Source organism: Notolepis coatsorum (assembly GCF_963971535.1).
Source record: "Notolepis coatsorum genome assembly, chromosome: 5".
NCBI classification, from domain to species: Eukaryota; Metazoa; Chordata; class Actinopteri; order Aulopiformes; family Paralepididae; genus Notolepis; species Notolepis coatsorum.
The window spans coordinates 121,056,714-121,073,289 of NC_140169.1; the positions used below are offsets into that span (position 1 = coordinate 121,056,714).

General features: G+C 47.2%; 1 protein-coding gene across 1 annotated transcript; it reads left to right on the forward strand.

Moving 5' to 3' along the window:
• Positions 1 to 1,620: 1,620 nt before the first annotated feature.
• Positions 1,621 to 16,524, forward strand: gareml (GRB2 associated, regulator of MAPK1-like; the record flags this gene model as incomplete). Its single annotated transcript, XM_084314444.1, has 7 exons — positions 1,621 to 1,732; positions 3,345 to 3,485; positions 7,878 to 8,008; positions 10,146 to 10,311; positions 11,033 to 11,874; positions 12,816 to 12,985; positions 14,870 to 16,524. The coding sequence occupies 7 exons, from the start codon at positions 1,621 to 1,623 to the stop codon at positions 15,465 to 15,467; spliced, it is 2,160 nt and encodes a 719-aa protein (XP_084170570.1). The 3' UTR covers positions 15,468 to 16,524.
• Between the last annotated feature and the right edge of the window lie 52 nt (positions 16,525 to 16,576).

Sequence of the window (16,576 nt, forward strand, 5' to 3'; positions counted from 1 at the left end):
TCCACATTGATGTGGCATAATTGCAAAACGTGTTTAGTCCCTTGTTTTAGCCGAATCTGGGTTTAACATGATTTGTGGAGCTCCCTCTGGTGTTGTGATCATGGTATTCACTGACCTTTGGGAAGTATTTTGACATGTACATGGGTACCTTAGTCGTGTAGTGTATCTACAGCCAACTTCGCAACATCTGGAAGTCTAAACAATATAGCCTTAAAACCAAACTCAGGCTCTACAACAGCAATGTTAAGTCTGTCCTGCTATATGGCTCTGAGTGCTGGAGAGTAACAAAACAGGATATGAGAAAGGTTGACGTCTTCCACAATAGCTGCTTACATAGGATCTGCAACATCTTTTGGCAAAATAGAATATCGAATGAGGAACTTTATAAGAAGACAGGCAGCTTGCATATGTCCCTTGAGATAAGGAGACAGAGGTTAAGATGGCTCGTCATGTATTGAGGATGCCCAATGAAAGGGTACCCAAAGTTGCCTTGAGATGGACCCCAGTTGGGAAGAGAAAGAGGGGTAGACCAAAGAACACCATGGCGAAGGACAGTGATGATGGAGCTGAAGGAGATGGGTCTTTCCTGGGACGAAGCGCAGGCCAAAGCACGAGACAGGATTCAGTGGCAGTGTATGATTGCGGCCTTATGCCCCAACCGGGACGAAGAGGATAAGTAAGTATACAAGTAAGTATCTTGTAGACCAGGCCCATTGCATGCTGTACTCTGTCGTCTACTCTAAGCCATCCTATAGGTAGTCAAAGTGGGCAGGGACAACATGGATTGTGCTGAGGAAGGACTCTACCAATCAACAATAGCATTGGTAAGTAGGAAATAGACCTATAGGGGACCAGAATTCTGAACTTACCCTTTAATTCTGACCCTTTTTTCTTGACCCTGCCTGCCTTCTGTTCACCCATAGGCCTTCCTCTTGTTTCTTCTAAGCACTATTGAGTTACCAGCTGGGGTCTTTCCAACACAATTTTTTTTTAAAGGATACAATTATATATTTCTTTTATAAAATGTCTCCTATTTTTTCTGTTGGGAGGAAGATAACTTTAGCCCAAAGGCACTGGGTTGAGAATATATACTGTGTTGGCTGTACATCCTCCTGTGTACCGTGTTAGTCATTAGTCTGCCAAATTATTTGGTTATAACTTATAGCCTAAAGGTCAGACTGCAATGTTGGTAGTGAACAATGGAATAAACCATAAGTGAATGAAAGTGATGTAGGGGACGAATGTAAGAGAAGAGGCTGAGTCATTTAACAATTCTGCCTGTCTCAGTTGGTCCATGGCTATGAGAGTTTTCATTGGAACCAGGTGGGACATTCAGTGTCCGATCCCGGACCTTTACCCGGTCTACTCGCTGCTCTGGAGGGAGGCGCCCTCGGGTCAAACCGGCTCCGGTTGAACGAGCAAAGCGCGAGAGAGGAGAGGAGGTGTCCGCGCGGATCCACAGGGACAAGAGAGCGTTCCCTCCGCCCCCGCCGTGTCTGCGTGCACTGCACTCCCTATTCAAACATGGCGAGACTCTTTGCCCTTCTTTCACCAACTCCGAGCCCATCGACTTCCGAAGTCCCCGGTATTGCGAGCCCGTGCCCATTATGACCCGGGAGGATGGAGAAGTTGTCGGCGAGTCTGTCGGAGATCGCGTGGAGCGCGGCGGCGCTGCCGTTAGACGCGGTGGTCAGCAAGTTCCGTCTGCCCACACTGGTCCGTCTCGCCTACGGTAAGAGTACAGACGAGTTCTCATTAGCCTTTTTTTTTTTTTTTTTGCTCTAACCATTTAAAACTTTTTTTTATATCACTTTGCATCCCTCAAATATGCCAAATTATTTTAATTAAATACATAATATCCCATAGTCTATTTATCCCGCTCTGTCGTTACGCACAGGCAGACAAGACCCCGACAATCCCAAAGCTCATCTCCTCTGTCGCGGACAACCTCGCTCAAACATTGACTATCAATGCATTCCTATTTTCATAAAGTAGGCTATTTATTGATGCCAGCGTTGTTCTCTGCGATACCACATTTGTGTATTTTCTGGGGGGGGGGGGGGGGGTTATAGCCAAGTTGTTTCAGGCTGACCGAAAAGCCACAAAGTGTCTGTTGTGTTGCTAAAGTGCAGCTCATTCTTTTCATATGTAAATGATGTAATCTGTCGGCGAATGTTCTGAATACTAACGAGCACCGCGAGGAAACGTCCAAGTTTCCTACATTCCCACTGGACAAAAGCGCGCGCCCTGTCCTAGAGTCCCGAAATACGCACCTCAGTTTGGCGTGCGTGTTTGTGAGTTGAGAGAGAGAGGAGAGGAGAGGAGGAGAGAGGAGAGGAGAGGGGGCACAAGTGGGTGTTTATTAACAGGACTTTGTTTACCTCACAGTTGACTGGTTGTTTGCACAGGAAGCCAGCCCTGGCGGAGGTTATTTATTTACAGTAGTGCCATCGTGATTTTCTGGAAGTTTACCCCCCGTTTTATTTTATATTCATTGCACAGGTCTATGCAGAGATTCCAGATTCCATCTCTTCTCTCTCTGCCTGGTCATGGCTATTTATGACTTTACAGTTTCGTTGCAGGTGTCTCTTCCACTGCTGTTGCTGTCTCCAATATACATCTGTTGCTGCTAATAGGCTAATCTATCTCCGTTTACAACCCTATATGTCTGTCATCATATCTTATCTGTCTCTTTACAACCTGCTGTATATTCCATCCAATTCCATCCTCACACGCCATCACTCAGAGTGAATGTCTTTCTAGACTGCAGCTGTTCACAAACAATAAGACTGCAAGACTTCCATCCATGTGATTTGTATGCGTGTATATGTGTGTGTGCGTGTGTGTGAGAGAGTTATGTGTGTTTGATATCTGATTGAATTGTGCCATTGTGCTTTCAGCAGAAATCAATGTTGTTTTTTGCATGATGGCTTTAGTGAAAGTTGTAGAAGGGCTTTCACTGTGTGTGTGTGTGTGTGTGTGTGTGTGTGTGTGTGTGTGTGTGTGTGTGTGTGTGCGTGCGTGCGTGCGTGTGTGTGTGCGTGTGTGTGTGTGTGCGTGTGTGTGTGCGTGTGTGCATGTGCATGGGTGCTGTATAATAGGGGGTTGCCACAGAGCGGCTGATGATGAGTAGGTTAGGGGCGGAGGATCCACAAAGATGGGGGTAATTACTTAGTCCCTATACACCGAACAGACTGTTTACTTGTGTGTGATGTGTATACTGTGTGTGTGTGTGCGTGCACACCTTTCCATAGTTGAGTTTTGCATTGTCTTCTCAGTTCTAAAATCAGTGCTCTATTGTTTGCACATAATCCATAACGCACTACATAATGTGTGTGTGGCAGGTGAGTGTGTGGAGGGCCTATCAGAGGAGGACGTGGTGCTGTTACACTCGTGTCGCCAGTGGACCACTGTGACGGCCCACAGCCTGGAGGAGGGGCACTATGTCATCGGACCCAAGATAGACATCCCACTGCAGTACCAGGGTCAGCACGCACACACACACACATGCACACACACACACGCACAGACACAGACACATACACGCGTGCACACACACACGCGCATGCAACACACACACACACACACACACACACATGCACACTCTCTCTCTCTCTCAGACACACACACATCCCTTCACCCCACATCATGGTAGGAAATTCACTCTATTTTTGGGGGATTTTCCCCCAAGTCAGCTGAGTTTAGGGAGTATTTGTCAGTGTTTATGGAGAAATTAGAAAAAGCACATAAATCAAAAATCATCAAAAATGTCAATATGCAGGAGCGGCTGGGTAGCGCAGTGGACTAAGCACTCGCCTACCACCGCAGAGACTCTGGGATCGAATCCAGCTGTCAGCGGTACCTCCGGCTTGGTCCCTACTAACACAATTGGCAGTGTTAGCGGGTGGGAAGCCAGTGGGGTATGTGTCCTGGTCGTTGTAAACTGTGACTCCTACTGGTCGGTCGGGGCGCCTGGTCAGCAGGAAGGGGATCTGGGGGAAATAGCGCGAACCTCTGCACGCGTTACGTTCCCCCAGTGAAACTCCTCGCTGTCAGGTGAAAAGAAGCGGCTGGTATCAGAGGAGGCATGTGGTAGTTCTACAAATCTACACCCTCCCCAGGCCGACAGTGGGGCAATGCGTGCAACGACCAGGAAGGGAATTGGCATAACGACTCAATTGGGATGGGTGAAAAATGTGAAAATGAAAAGTTTTTTTTTTCTAACAGGCTTTTTTTTTTTTTTACCTATTTGTTTCATGGGTGATTTATGGGGCATTCTTACCACTAGGTCCTGTTAATTTCCCTACCCTGTCTCACATCTACTGTAGACAGACACTGTACTTTGCTCTCATCTAGTTAATTGAGTCAGGAGAGATGCACGGTGGGGTCCTCCAGTCAGTCTCATTATCTCATCGGAGCCTCCGGCATTCCCATTGTTCCGATGTCCAGTAGCATTCCCAGTGTAACTGGATCCTAATGCCTCCTTCACTGCTTCCTCTCCTGATGGACTGCTGATGTCACCTCGTCGCCTTCCGGCGCCCCGTCAGAAGAATGAAGGGGCTGGTGGGTGGAGGAGGAGGACAGAGAGAGAGAGAGGGATAGAGGGAGGGAGGGAGGGAGAGAGAGAGAGAGAGAGAGAGAGAGAGAGAGAGAGAGAGAGAGAGAGAGAGAGAGAGAGAGAGAGAGAGAGAGAGAGAGAGAGAGAGAGAGAGCGAGAGAGGGGTGTCAGTTGGCAGGTTGAGATCATAGTCTGAGTTGCTTGGTGCTGGTGTATAGGCTGGTTTAGTTATTCAGGGTAAATAAGTTTGAATATGGCCACCAGTGATGTCATCAGGAACACTTGTGTTGTGTTAATTACAGCTCAATAACATGATAAGGTAGCAGTCCCTATAAGACAAGGTATTGCTGTTTGTCATATACATAATGTCATGGTTCTGTAATTAACACAACACAAGGATTCAATGTCCCCGAATATGACTGGTGGTCATATTCAAACAAATTTTCTCTCAATAACTGTCAAACTAAATGAATGTGTGCACACCTGTTTAGAGTTTTTGGATGTGTGTGAGAGTATGTGTAAAATAAATTATAGTTTTTTTTGGTGAAGTGCCCCTTTAAAGTGGTCAGTTCAACTCACTCTCCTGGTTGAAACACTACCCTCCTAACTCAAGAGGTAGCTTTTAAATTAGCTCGATCGCGAGCAGCACTCTCGTCTGGCGAGTACAGTATTTGTGGCACAGAGACCTATAGGAAGTGGTAATCCCTGGCATGTATGACACCTGTGACATTAGAAACCGCATGAACGTCTGCATTGCTGTGGTAATTTTAATTACAACAGGTGGGGAGGGGGGGGGCAGTGATTGATTGATGTCTGAGAGGTGATTGTAAGCTGGGGGGTGGAAGGTAATCAATACAAAATCTTTATTTTTTTTATCCACTTTTTCTCCTATTTTTCTCCCATCCCAATTCCACTGTGCCAATCCTTCCCTCCCCTTTCTTGAACGTTGCTCGCATATGCCCCCCACTGGCCGGTTGTAGGGAGGATAGAAGCCTTGCATCACGTGTCCCCTCCGATACACGAGGAGGCAGCCTGTCACATCTTTTCACCTGCCAGCGCGGACTCTCATTGGCGAGGTGTAACGTGTGGGAGGCTCACACTACCCCCGCCATTTCCTGTCTCTGCTGTGCAGGCGTCCCCAACCGACCTGTAGGAGTCGCTGTCCACAACGTCCAGATTACCACCCATCGACTTCCACCCTCTAACTCTGCCAATTGAGTTAGTATGACGGCTGGCCCAAGCCGGAGGCAACGCCGTCAGCCGGAGTCGAACCCGGTGTCTCTTGCGTTGGTGACGAGCGCAATGTCCGCTGCGCCACCCAGCCGCCCCTATCAATACATAATATTTACTATCAATCGATAAATATTTCTCTCTAAAGGCTTCTTAGGAGGATGACGTCAGGTGAGTTGTTGTTGTTGTCTGCATGGTTGGCGCTCACAGATGAGGTACCGTCTGTGTGATGATGTCACCCAGGAAGTGGAAGCTGAAGAGGAGAGTATATAGGTTTCCCCCTGGGGGATGACAGCAGGATATTGCCCCCCCCCTCCCTCTCTCTCTCTCTCTCTCTCTCTCTCTCTCTCTCTCTCTCTCTCTCTCTCTCTCTCTCTCTCTCTCTCTCTCTCTGTCTTCCCTCAATGGACCGAGGATGAATGGAGGAGGTGGAGGGTGAATAGCTGAATGATCCATTGTAGTTGAGTGTGCGCTGAAAAGTAAATGGTGCCTGAAACGGTCTCACAAAGGGAATCAGCACCTGAGAGAGAGAGAGAGAGAGAGAGAGAGAGAGAGAGAGAGAGAGAGAGAGAGAGAGAGAGATGTAGTTACAATTAAGAGCCATAATAACCATGTTTTATTTTGAAGGTATTTCTGCTTTTTTAGAATGTATACAGTGGATAGTGATGGGAAAGTTGTGTGTGATTGACAGCGGTCGATTATCTTGTTTTCATGATCGTGGGAACACAAAGTCATAATTTCTATTGAAAGTCGATTTATCGCCCATCCCTATTACACAGTATGGTGTGGAACCCCCCTGTCGTTCGGTTGTATTGTAAAGTAGCACTCGTACTATTTGGCATGGAAGCCCCTCGTTGTTAGGCTTTTGATTGAAAGGTGGGGGCGGAGGAAGAGGAAAGAGAAAGAGAGAGAGAGAGATAGAGAGAGAGAGAGAGAAGAGGGGGGCCGGGGTGTGTGATCTGGATGTGTTGGTCTGGAGGTGCTTGTTATTCTACTCTGCCTCTCAGACAAAAAAAAACTTTGTCTCTCTGATCTCTCCCCCACACACTGTCTCACTCTGTGTCACACGCACAAAACACAGACACTCAGAATGAATGCTACTGTTTAGTTTCCTATCCGGAATTCTTGGATTAGAGAGTGTGTGTGTGTGTGCGAGAGAGAGAGAGAGAGAGAGAGAGAGAGAGAGAGAGAGAGAGAGATAGGGGGGGAGAGAGAGAGACATATTTAGAGGGGGGCTGAGGGAAAGAGAGAAAGAGGGGGAGTTGTATGTGTGTCTCCATGGTGATGTGTCTCTGCTCTGCGTGAGAATGGGGGTCCTTTATTGGTTACCATGCCAACCCTGGTGGCTGTTGATTGGCTGTAAGAGAGCCAGGTCATAGGTCACTGAGGTGTCTCAGTATTCTTTCCTCCAAATGGGTCCCCAAGAGAGTGTGTGTGTGAGTTGCAGTTAGTGGCTTGAAGATTGCCATCCTGTCGAGGAGGAGGTTTAGTTGGATCATGGCTGTAATGGGTCACCAGGGGAGACAATGTTTTCTGTACCCATAAGATGTCATCTGAAGCATATTGAACCTCTGTAAATATTTGAATCCTATGACTATGTGATAATGATCTGTGGATTCAAATACAGTATAAAAAAGTATTCCCGGTGCTATACATGTATACAAATTGACATTTACATTTAGTCATTTAGCTGATGCTTTTATCCAAAGCGACTTACGAGTTCTGTATCACAGGTAAGCAGGAAGGGTACAACTCTTTCAGCTGTGTAACAATGTTCATCAAACAAGTTAGTTCTGGACATAGGAAGTGTGGACCTTTTGGCCACTCTTGACTTTAAAAAGGGACCGTTTTGGGGTCAGGGGGTGAGGGGTTATGGTTAGGGTTAGGGGTGAGGGGTTAAAGTTAGGGTGAGGATTAATGTGAGACTTATGGGCTATGGAATGACTAGTCTGTGAAAGGTTCTCATGAGAGTAGTAATACAAAAAGTGCGTCGTTTTCTACAGTCTATGGTGTGTGTGTGTTATTTCACTGCAAAAGAACAAAGAAAAAACAACCTTCAGACCCCCCCCCATCTCCCCCTTCTCTGTAGGAAGGTTCAAGCTGTTGGATGAAGATAGAGACGTGAGGGACCCGGTCCAGTATTTCTCCAGCGTGGAGGAGGTGGCTGGAATCTTCCCCGATCGCATCTTTGTCATGGAAACCATCACCTTCAGTGTCAAGGTTACGTCTCCCCGCCATAGCCTGGAATTATGTAGTCTACTGGCAACTGTACTGACTCATACATTATTTAAAATCTGGAGTGTCCAGCCTAGTAGAGGGAACTGACTTTGACTGAGTGTAGCTTGCTGGAAGTGTTAGCGCTAAACCCATGCTTGAAAAACTAATATATATATATATATATATATATATATATATATAAAATTATTATTATTATTATAATATAAGCGAATATCTTTTGTTACAGTAAGACTGCTAATGACAGGTTTGTGTTGCAAACCGTTCCTACAGTTTGAGAATGTGAAGATGTTTCATACTGTTGGCATTGTACAGGCAGAAGAATCCATGAGAAATGCATGCTAGTATGCACGAAGTTCAAAGTTTATTTACATACAAAAGTAAAGATATAATGCAGTTAACTTTCCCCAGTGCATTTCCTTGTTCCAACAAAATTGGCCCGGCAAAGCAGTTTTGTTTCTCGCTGCAGTATTTCTTTGAGAATAACCGTGTAGTTTGTCATACCCCACAAGATGTCCACCCGCAGCCAATTTGACGAATACACACAAAACCGCTTTCCTATCATGTCACTTAACACATCATATTTGCTGGAACTAGGGATGCTCGATATTGGCTTTTTTACCGATACCGATATTCCGATATTGTCCAACTCTTAATTTCGATACCGATACCGATATCAACCGATACCGATATATGCAGGGTTTCCCCCCAAAAAAACTGAATAATTTCAGGTAATTAATAATTTCTCTGGATGCATTCAAAAGGCTTTCTAAATGTAAGCATTATCTGTGCAAAATATGATAATTAAAAAAGTAAAAATTAACATTACATATCTCTTGTTGTTGAATTAAACCAACATGCATACTTTTGACAATAAATAAAATAAGAATTGGTTCTTACTTGCTTGACTGGGTAAATAAAGGTTAAATAAATGTAATTTTTTTTTTTTTTTTTACCGATACCAATATTTTCCGATATCACATTTTACTGCCGATATCGGCCGATAATATCGGTCGGCCGATAATATCGGACATCCCTAGCTGGAACCCTATAATATCATACATTGAACCTCAGTGGTTTCTAACCGTTTGGAGCTAATGAGTCAGTGACACTGTAATTGGAAGAAGAGTTTTCATTTGCAGCTGTATTCATGTTCTATAATTGCTAACTAACCGACAGTCAAGCTCTTTCTGTCCGTGTCTCTCCGCTCAGTAGGCCTGCCGATACTATCTGTTTCCGGAGAGCGCTCACATAAACCATCAACAGCTTAGTGGGAAATGGCAGAACTCAGCCATGTAGTACTATACTACTTATTCCTTTTTTTGTATCCACTTTTTCTCCTTATTTTCTATTTTTCTCCCATCCCAATTTCGTGTTTCCAATTCTCCCCTCCCCTGTCTTGAACGTTGCTCGACTATGCCCCCCACTGGTCGGTTGTAGGGAGGATAGAAGCCTTGCATCACGTGTCCCCTCCGGTACACGAGGAGGCAGCCTGTCACATCTTTTCACCTGCCAGCGCGGACTCTCATTGGCGAGGTGTAGCGCATGGGAGGCTCACACTACCCCCGCCACTTCCTGTCTCTGCTGTGCAGGCGTCCCCCAACCAAACTGTAGGAGTCGCTGTCCACAACGTCCAAATTACCACCCATCGACTTCCACCCGCTGGCTCTGCCAATTGAGCCAGTATGACGGCCGGCCCAAGCCGGAGGCAATGCTGACACCCGGATTCGAGACCGGAGTCTCTTGCATTGGTGACGAGCGCAATCTCCGCTGCGCCACCCAGCCGCATTTATACTACTTATTCCTATAACAGTTTAGCGGGACCAGGATTCCTGCTCTTGGTTTTAGTCAAATAAACAGTGTATATCTAGCAGAAATGTACATCTGCTAACTATCGTACAATATCCCACAATGTGTGTGTGTGTGTGTGTCTGTATGTGTGTATGTGTGTGTCTGTGTGTGTGTGTGTCTGTATGTGTCTGTATGTGTGTGTGTATGTGTGTGTATGTGTGTGTCTGTGTGTGTATGTGTGTCTGTGTGTGTGTGTGTGTGTGTGTATGTGTGTGTCTGTGTGTGTCTGTGTGTGTATGTGTGTGTGTGTGTGTGTGTGTGTGTGCTTCAGGTTGTGTCGGGAGAGTTCAGCGAGGACAGTGAGCCCTACAGCTTCACTCTGCAGGCAGGAGATGAGCTGTCACTCATGGGGAAGGCAGAGCTTCTCTGTGCCACGCCGTCAAGGGAAAAGAGCGGACTGAGCGCGCTCCTGAGACGCCTGGGAAAGACCCCCCGCAGTAGGTCCCGGCCCACTGTCAACACCCTGTGGTTTTTAATGTGCCCCTCAAGGGCTTTTCACGAGCACATCTGGTTCTTGTTCCAGTGCAACTATCTCCGCTCATAGTCAATTTTGGTGAAGGCTACAGGACTTGAATGTATAGAAAGGGACTTTTCTAGTCTATCATCCTCATAGCTGACCTATCTCAAACCCGCGCTCTTTTCCTCATCCACCAATCAGAATTGTTGCTTTGGAGTTGTAATTGGATAAAGAAAAGAGGGCAGATTTGAGATTTCTTTCTGAAATGGCCATGGTGTAAAAAAGCGGACATGGAGTTTTGATAATGTTGCCATGGGAATGAGCATTGGTTTTGTATCAGTGCGTGGCACGCAAAACGTGTTTCTCCAAGTGATTTGTTGCTATGGTAACACAAGTAAACAACCACCACTGGGGGGCGCTGACTCTTTCAGCTGTCTCAACCGTTTAAAACTGTTTAATTTAATGTTTCAATCAACTTAAATTGACTTGGATTTCCATATTGTTGTCAAGGAAAAGTCGTCGACGTCTCGACCTTGAGTGTTGTGCACCGAATCAAAACTGCTTTCTACAACATTTATCAAACATGCCATCAGCCAAATGACCAATCAGTAAATATTTTTGAATAGCGATGCCCATTCTATGGATTTCAGTTCTATGGTAAATACGCAGCTCTGTCTAAAGGTTGTTGTCTCTGCCCGAAGGTAAAAGCCCGTGCCTGGTGTGTATGAACCATCGCACCAACCAGAGTGTCAGCCTTCCCTTCGCCTGCCGGGGTCGCTTCTGCACGCGCTCCCCTCTGGAGCAAGGCATGCTGGGAGCAGAGCACACGGTGCGCAGCATCATCGAGAGGGTCCGCCTCCCCGTGAACGTGTCGGTTCCCTCCCGGCCGCCGCGGAACCCCTATGACCGCCACGCGGTGAGGGAGGGCCACCGCTACAAGCTGCTCAACATCGTCAGCAAGACGGTGGTCCTCTGTTTGGTTCTGCGCAGGCAGGAAGTCTCTCCCTCCCACTTCCTGCTGCTGCGCTGCATGCCCCGGTTCAACGTGGCCGAGGCCTCCGTCCAGGCGGCGGCGCTGGAGAGCCTCCTCCTCCGGCACGCCTTCGACCCCGACGCGTACTCTCGCGCCGTCCGGGAGACGCGCCCCGAACTGGAGTGTGTGACCGAGGAGTGCGTGAGCCCGCGTCGCTCGCGCGTGTGTCAGGACTCACTGGCACCGGCGCTGCAGCGCCTCTCACTGTGCGTCTACGGGGGCGGGGTTTCAGATAGCCTGTCGCAGCGCTGCAGGGACTCATTAGGGGAGGGGTTAGGGGAGGGGCCAGGGGAAGAACGAGAATACGTCACTCCCGATTGGCCCGAGGCCGAGATGAGGATCAGCGAGGAGATCCCTTATGAGGAGCTTTGGACCAATCAGAATGTGGAGGGCTTGGGGAAAGAGCCAAACCTCATCTCCTTCCATTCCTCCTCCTCATTGGACGGTACGCTGGGCACCATGGTGACACGGGTGTCCACGGCACCCCCTATACCTCCAAAATCAGATGCTGTGAGTCCCACCTCTTCCTCCATCTGTCTTTCTGTCTGTCTCTCCATGTCTCTTCCTCTAGATCTACTGTCTGAGTCAGACGAGGCGGCATCCGCCATCCGGATGCCTGGCCTGAATTATTGATACATTACAGCTTTTAAACCTCACTGACCACACACACACAAACACACACGAATGCCCACGCATGCAGGCACACACACACACACACACATAGAAACACACACGAATGCCCAGACATGCAGGCACACACACACATGCAGGCACACACACACACGTATAACGTGCATACAAACACATGCACACACTTCCTGGAACTGCTACGACACACATGTAGGCTTACCCACACACACACACACACGCACACGTACGTACACGCGCACGCACTCACACACACACATAATGCCAGTTGTAATATGTAAACTCACTCACCAACAATAATATGGATATGCTGTAGTAGCTGCATGTAGTCTTCAGTATAAAGTCCTCTGGCTGTGGTATAATGATGTAGCAGTGGAACAATGTGTTAAGTGTCAGCGCAGGGTAATGGCCTGTTAGCAGGCTGTCTGGACGGGAAAGGCAGGGAGATGTATATGAGGCTGTATGTGGGAGGTGACTAAAGCAACGGAATTATACCCTGTCACACTTACCACTGCTCTCCCACCGATATTTATCCTGCCAGGACGTTTGTGTGTGTGTGTGTGTGTGTATGTGTGTTGACTGGGAAGTTTGTGTGTGTGTGTGTGTGTGTTGACTGGGGAGTTTGAGAGTGAGGGGGAGTGTGTTTGAGGTATGTAAAGGTCATCGAGTTTGACATTTACCCAACCGCAACACAGAAATGAGCCAGCAGTCACGCACGCACACATGCACACGCACCTATTAAACATTCCAATGAGAATCCAAGGCTCTCTTTCTAATGTGTATGTGTGTGTGTGTGTGTGTAGGTGAGAGAGGAGTGTCGGTTCCTGATCGCCCCTCCTGTCCCTCCTCGCTGCTCTAAAGGAGGCTCCGCCCCCAGCCCCGTCCCCAGCCCGCCTGTCCCGCCTCGCTTCCCTAAGACCTCCAGCTCCCCAAGGCCCCACGTGTCCTTCTACTCCTCCGGCCTACAGGACAGGTGAGATCAGCGTTTCCGTTAGAACATATTCGTGCCGGTCTGTTTGTCCTGCAAGATTTCTATCCCCGGACATATTCGAGAAATGCCGGTCAGCCTGGTTTTCCTTTTTACCAGCTGAATGCCACCATCGGCGCCAATGTTAACGTTAATATCGCCTAATCTATGTTTTAAATTATGGCTATGTGTCTAATCTGCCCATCGCATTATCAAAGACTATTTTCCAGTCAGTGCTGTCAAGGCTGTTTATCGCGTCGTTTCCGTTTCAGAGCAGTTAGAAAAGCCCCCGTTTTGATATAAAAAACAGCTCATTCTGGAGCATTCTATGAAAATCGTCTTTTAGTGGAATATTCCACAACGTTGATATTCGTCGGCCTTTTTATGAATCGTTTTCAAATAAACGCTAGATGATCAATATTTTTATATTATACGTGCACGCAAGCACATTACGGCCGCGCGCGGATAATCGCCCCGTTGATTTCCTCTCGGACTTTTAGTGAAAACGAAAGAAGACATTTCACAAAACAGCCTATAACTTCATCAAACTTACTCTGATTATCCTAACACTGATAACATAGAGTCCTTACCTGACATCAGATGGTATCCAACTGGTATATTCCAATTCCTGATCACCATTCGAAAAAATCGATACGTGTATGGATCCAACACGATACTGTAGAACTCCATGATCAGCGGGGATCTGAGGTTCCAGAATGAACTGTGTCACTGGTAACCCTGGCTGGATCAGTGAACTGGAAAATGTGGATATAATGTCGCACCTCAGCCAGGATAATTAAACTTTCCACTCGGGCCTGATATACCTGTTTGTCGTTATGGTGGCCAGACAGGCTCAAAAAAAGAAAGAAAAAAAGATTCACATCCGAGCGGCGCCATCCGCGCTTTATCAGCGTGAAGCAACATGTAATGATTGTTTCGTTCATCGCATAGGCTATTTAATTTGAGCCTATTTTAATACAATTCAAATAATAAAATTGTGCTTAGAGAAATTATTTTCACCGGACATTATGACCGGAGATATTTAAATATTCGGACTTCAACATATTTTGCCAGTCAAATACCGGTAATTACCGGCTAACGGAAACGCTGGGTGAGATGACCAATCACTGCAGCCGCATAGCCAGGCATCGTCACACGTGTTGTATAGCTTCATTCACTTTGTAAAACTGTTGTAAAGCTTTCTTAGTGATGGCAGGATGGGCTAGTGGTAGAGAAGCCGACCAGTACCTCAAAGGTCGTGACCCCCAGCCCTGATAGGGGGGTGTATTCCAGCTGTGAGCTTGAGGGTGGCTGGTATTACATCTACGGAGCCCATCATTTCTGCCATGTGCCCTTGAGCAAGGCAATGAACCCCCCAAACTGCTCCAGGCTTCACTGCACTGTGTGTGTGTAGTATGTGTATCTAGGGGGGGGTATTCGGGCTGCTTGATCATGGCAAAAATCATAATCATGATTATTTAGATTGATATTGAAATCATGATTATTAAACACGATTACTCTGGACTGGATTCGTTTTCTACAAGTCTTCTACAAGTTACCAAAGACATTTCAATTTACAACACAAGACAAAATTAGAGTAACGCTTTATCTCGATTATCTTGTTTTCATGATCGTGGGAAGCCTTCATTGAAATTGAAATTCAGTGAATCGCCCAGCCCTAGGGGATATGCAGGAAGACTAATTTCAGTTGCCTTGTGTTTTTAATGTAATCTTCTTCCTCTTGACGTTCCTTGACTGAGAGAGGTTCAAATGGCCTTGACCCCACTGCTCATAAGTAATAAAGTCTTCTCTTATTGTGGGCTGACTTTCTTCTGTAAACGCCTAATAAGGTTTAATTGATTCTGACATATTGCTCTCATCCTGTCTCAGCTGCTCTCCGTCTCCAGAAACCTCTCTGTACTGTTATCCCTGCTCCTGGACCGACTGTCCCGCCCCTAACCAGGCACGTTCCAGCCCCGAGCCAATCCCCGCCCTCCACGCGGATGTCACAGCCAATCCACAGCCAGCGCAGGCCACTTGGGTGGAGCCGTGGGCGGACTCCTTTAACTCTGGTCCTCGGCTGAGGCCGCCACCCCCTCAGAGCCGATTTGCTCCTTTCGGAGCGCTGAACCCCTTCAACCGCCAATCACCTTGCCCCTCACCCGAGCCCTCAGTAAATCCAACAACGGATTCCTCTCGCGGTGCCGAGGGGGGCGGGATATCGGGAGGGGTCATGGAGGGGTCAGCCGGTGACCCCACCTGGCGTCCTCCGACTGACCTGTCGGCACTCTCATTGGAGGAGGTGTCTGCCTGTCTGCGGTTCATCGGCCTATCTGAGGCGGCGGTGGGCGTGTTCCAGAGGGAGCGAATCGATGGCAGCCTCCTGGTGCAGCTGACTGAGGACATCCTGTCACATGACTTCCACCTCAGCCGGCTGCACGTCACCAAGATCACACAGTTTATACAGGGCTGGAGGCCCAAAATCTAATCTTGCACAATGTGACTAACACCCAGACATATAAATGCATACACACACACATACTGTGCTGCAAATGTATTACGTGCCTGTTCATCATTGAGCCGTCCTGAATGTGCCTTCTATTTGGACCAAGTGGCTGTGCTGAGCCCTACTGACCGGAGCAGAGACTCTGAAGGGGAAACCATGACGCCTAGTGGCCAAGCTGTGGAAGTGAACTGAACTGACTGCCACGCAGGGTGTTTGTTTGACCATCTGTCGATCTCCTGTTGGAGGAAAACACTGAGACTAGTTTACTAACGAATGAATGACTACAACAGTCAGTCACCATGGTAACCCTCGACTGTAATAAGCCGTTGCTATGGTGTAGTACTATAATTATTATGTACTGCCATTGAAATAGAATTCCTAAAATGGGCCTCTGATTCACGAGTACTCTTGATGTAAGCCGATATGACTGCACTGCAAATGCATAGTTTCAGTGTTAGGTGGTGATCAAACTGGAAGCATTGGAAACCGTTTCTGAGTGCATAGCAATTATTGCCATGTTACCATGGAAAATCCAGCCAAAGCATTGTGTGTTGGCACATTGAAATGGGACTGGGTTCAGCTCAAGGAGGGTAAAATCGAGGTGATGCCACCAAAGATGTCACTCGTCATATCATGTCATTGGGGTATGTATGACACATGCGCGGTTACAATTTGGCCGCATTTCCATCAATTTGGTCCCCCTCATCACTCCACCGGCGCAATCTGAGCATGCTCCATACCCCCATCTCCCATTGGATGGCTGACTGAGCCTACATTTATTAGCCTTGGGAAATGTGTGCTAATACTTTCGCCTCAGCTTCTCACCGTGATCACCACCATAATGTTTGAAGTAGACAAATCCTGTCTTAGTGGTACAAACATTGAATTGGAAAAGGACAAAGAAAACGACTATATATCAATGAATATTTGTTAAATCTGTGCTAACTGATAATGTCACGTCGACATGGTGCAGCTCTTACCACAACGCTCTTGGGATGCAGTGCAAGTTACCTTCCATTCTTTGAGGCCGTGTCTGAATCTCATGTAATAAGATCACAGTTAAGGTAAATCGGATCATCTTAAATCCTAGT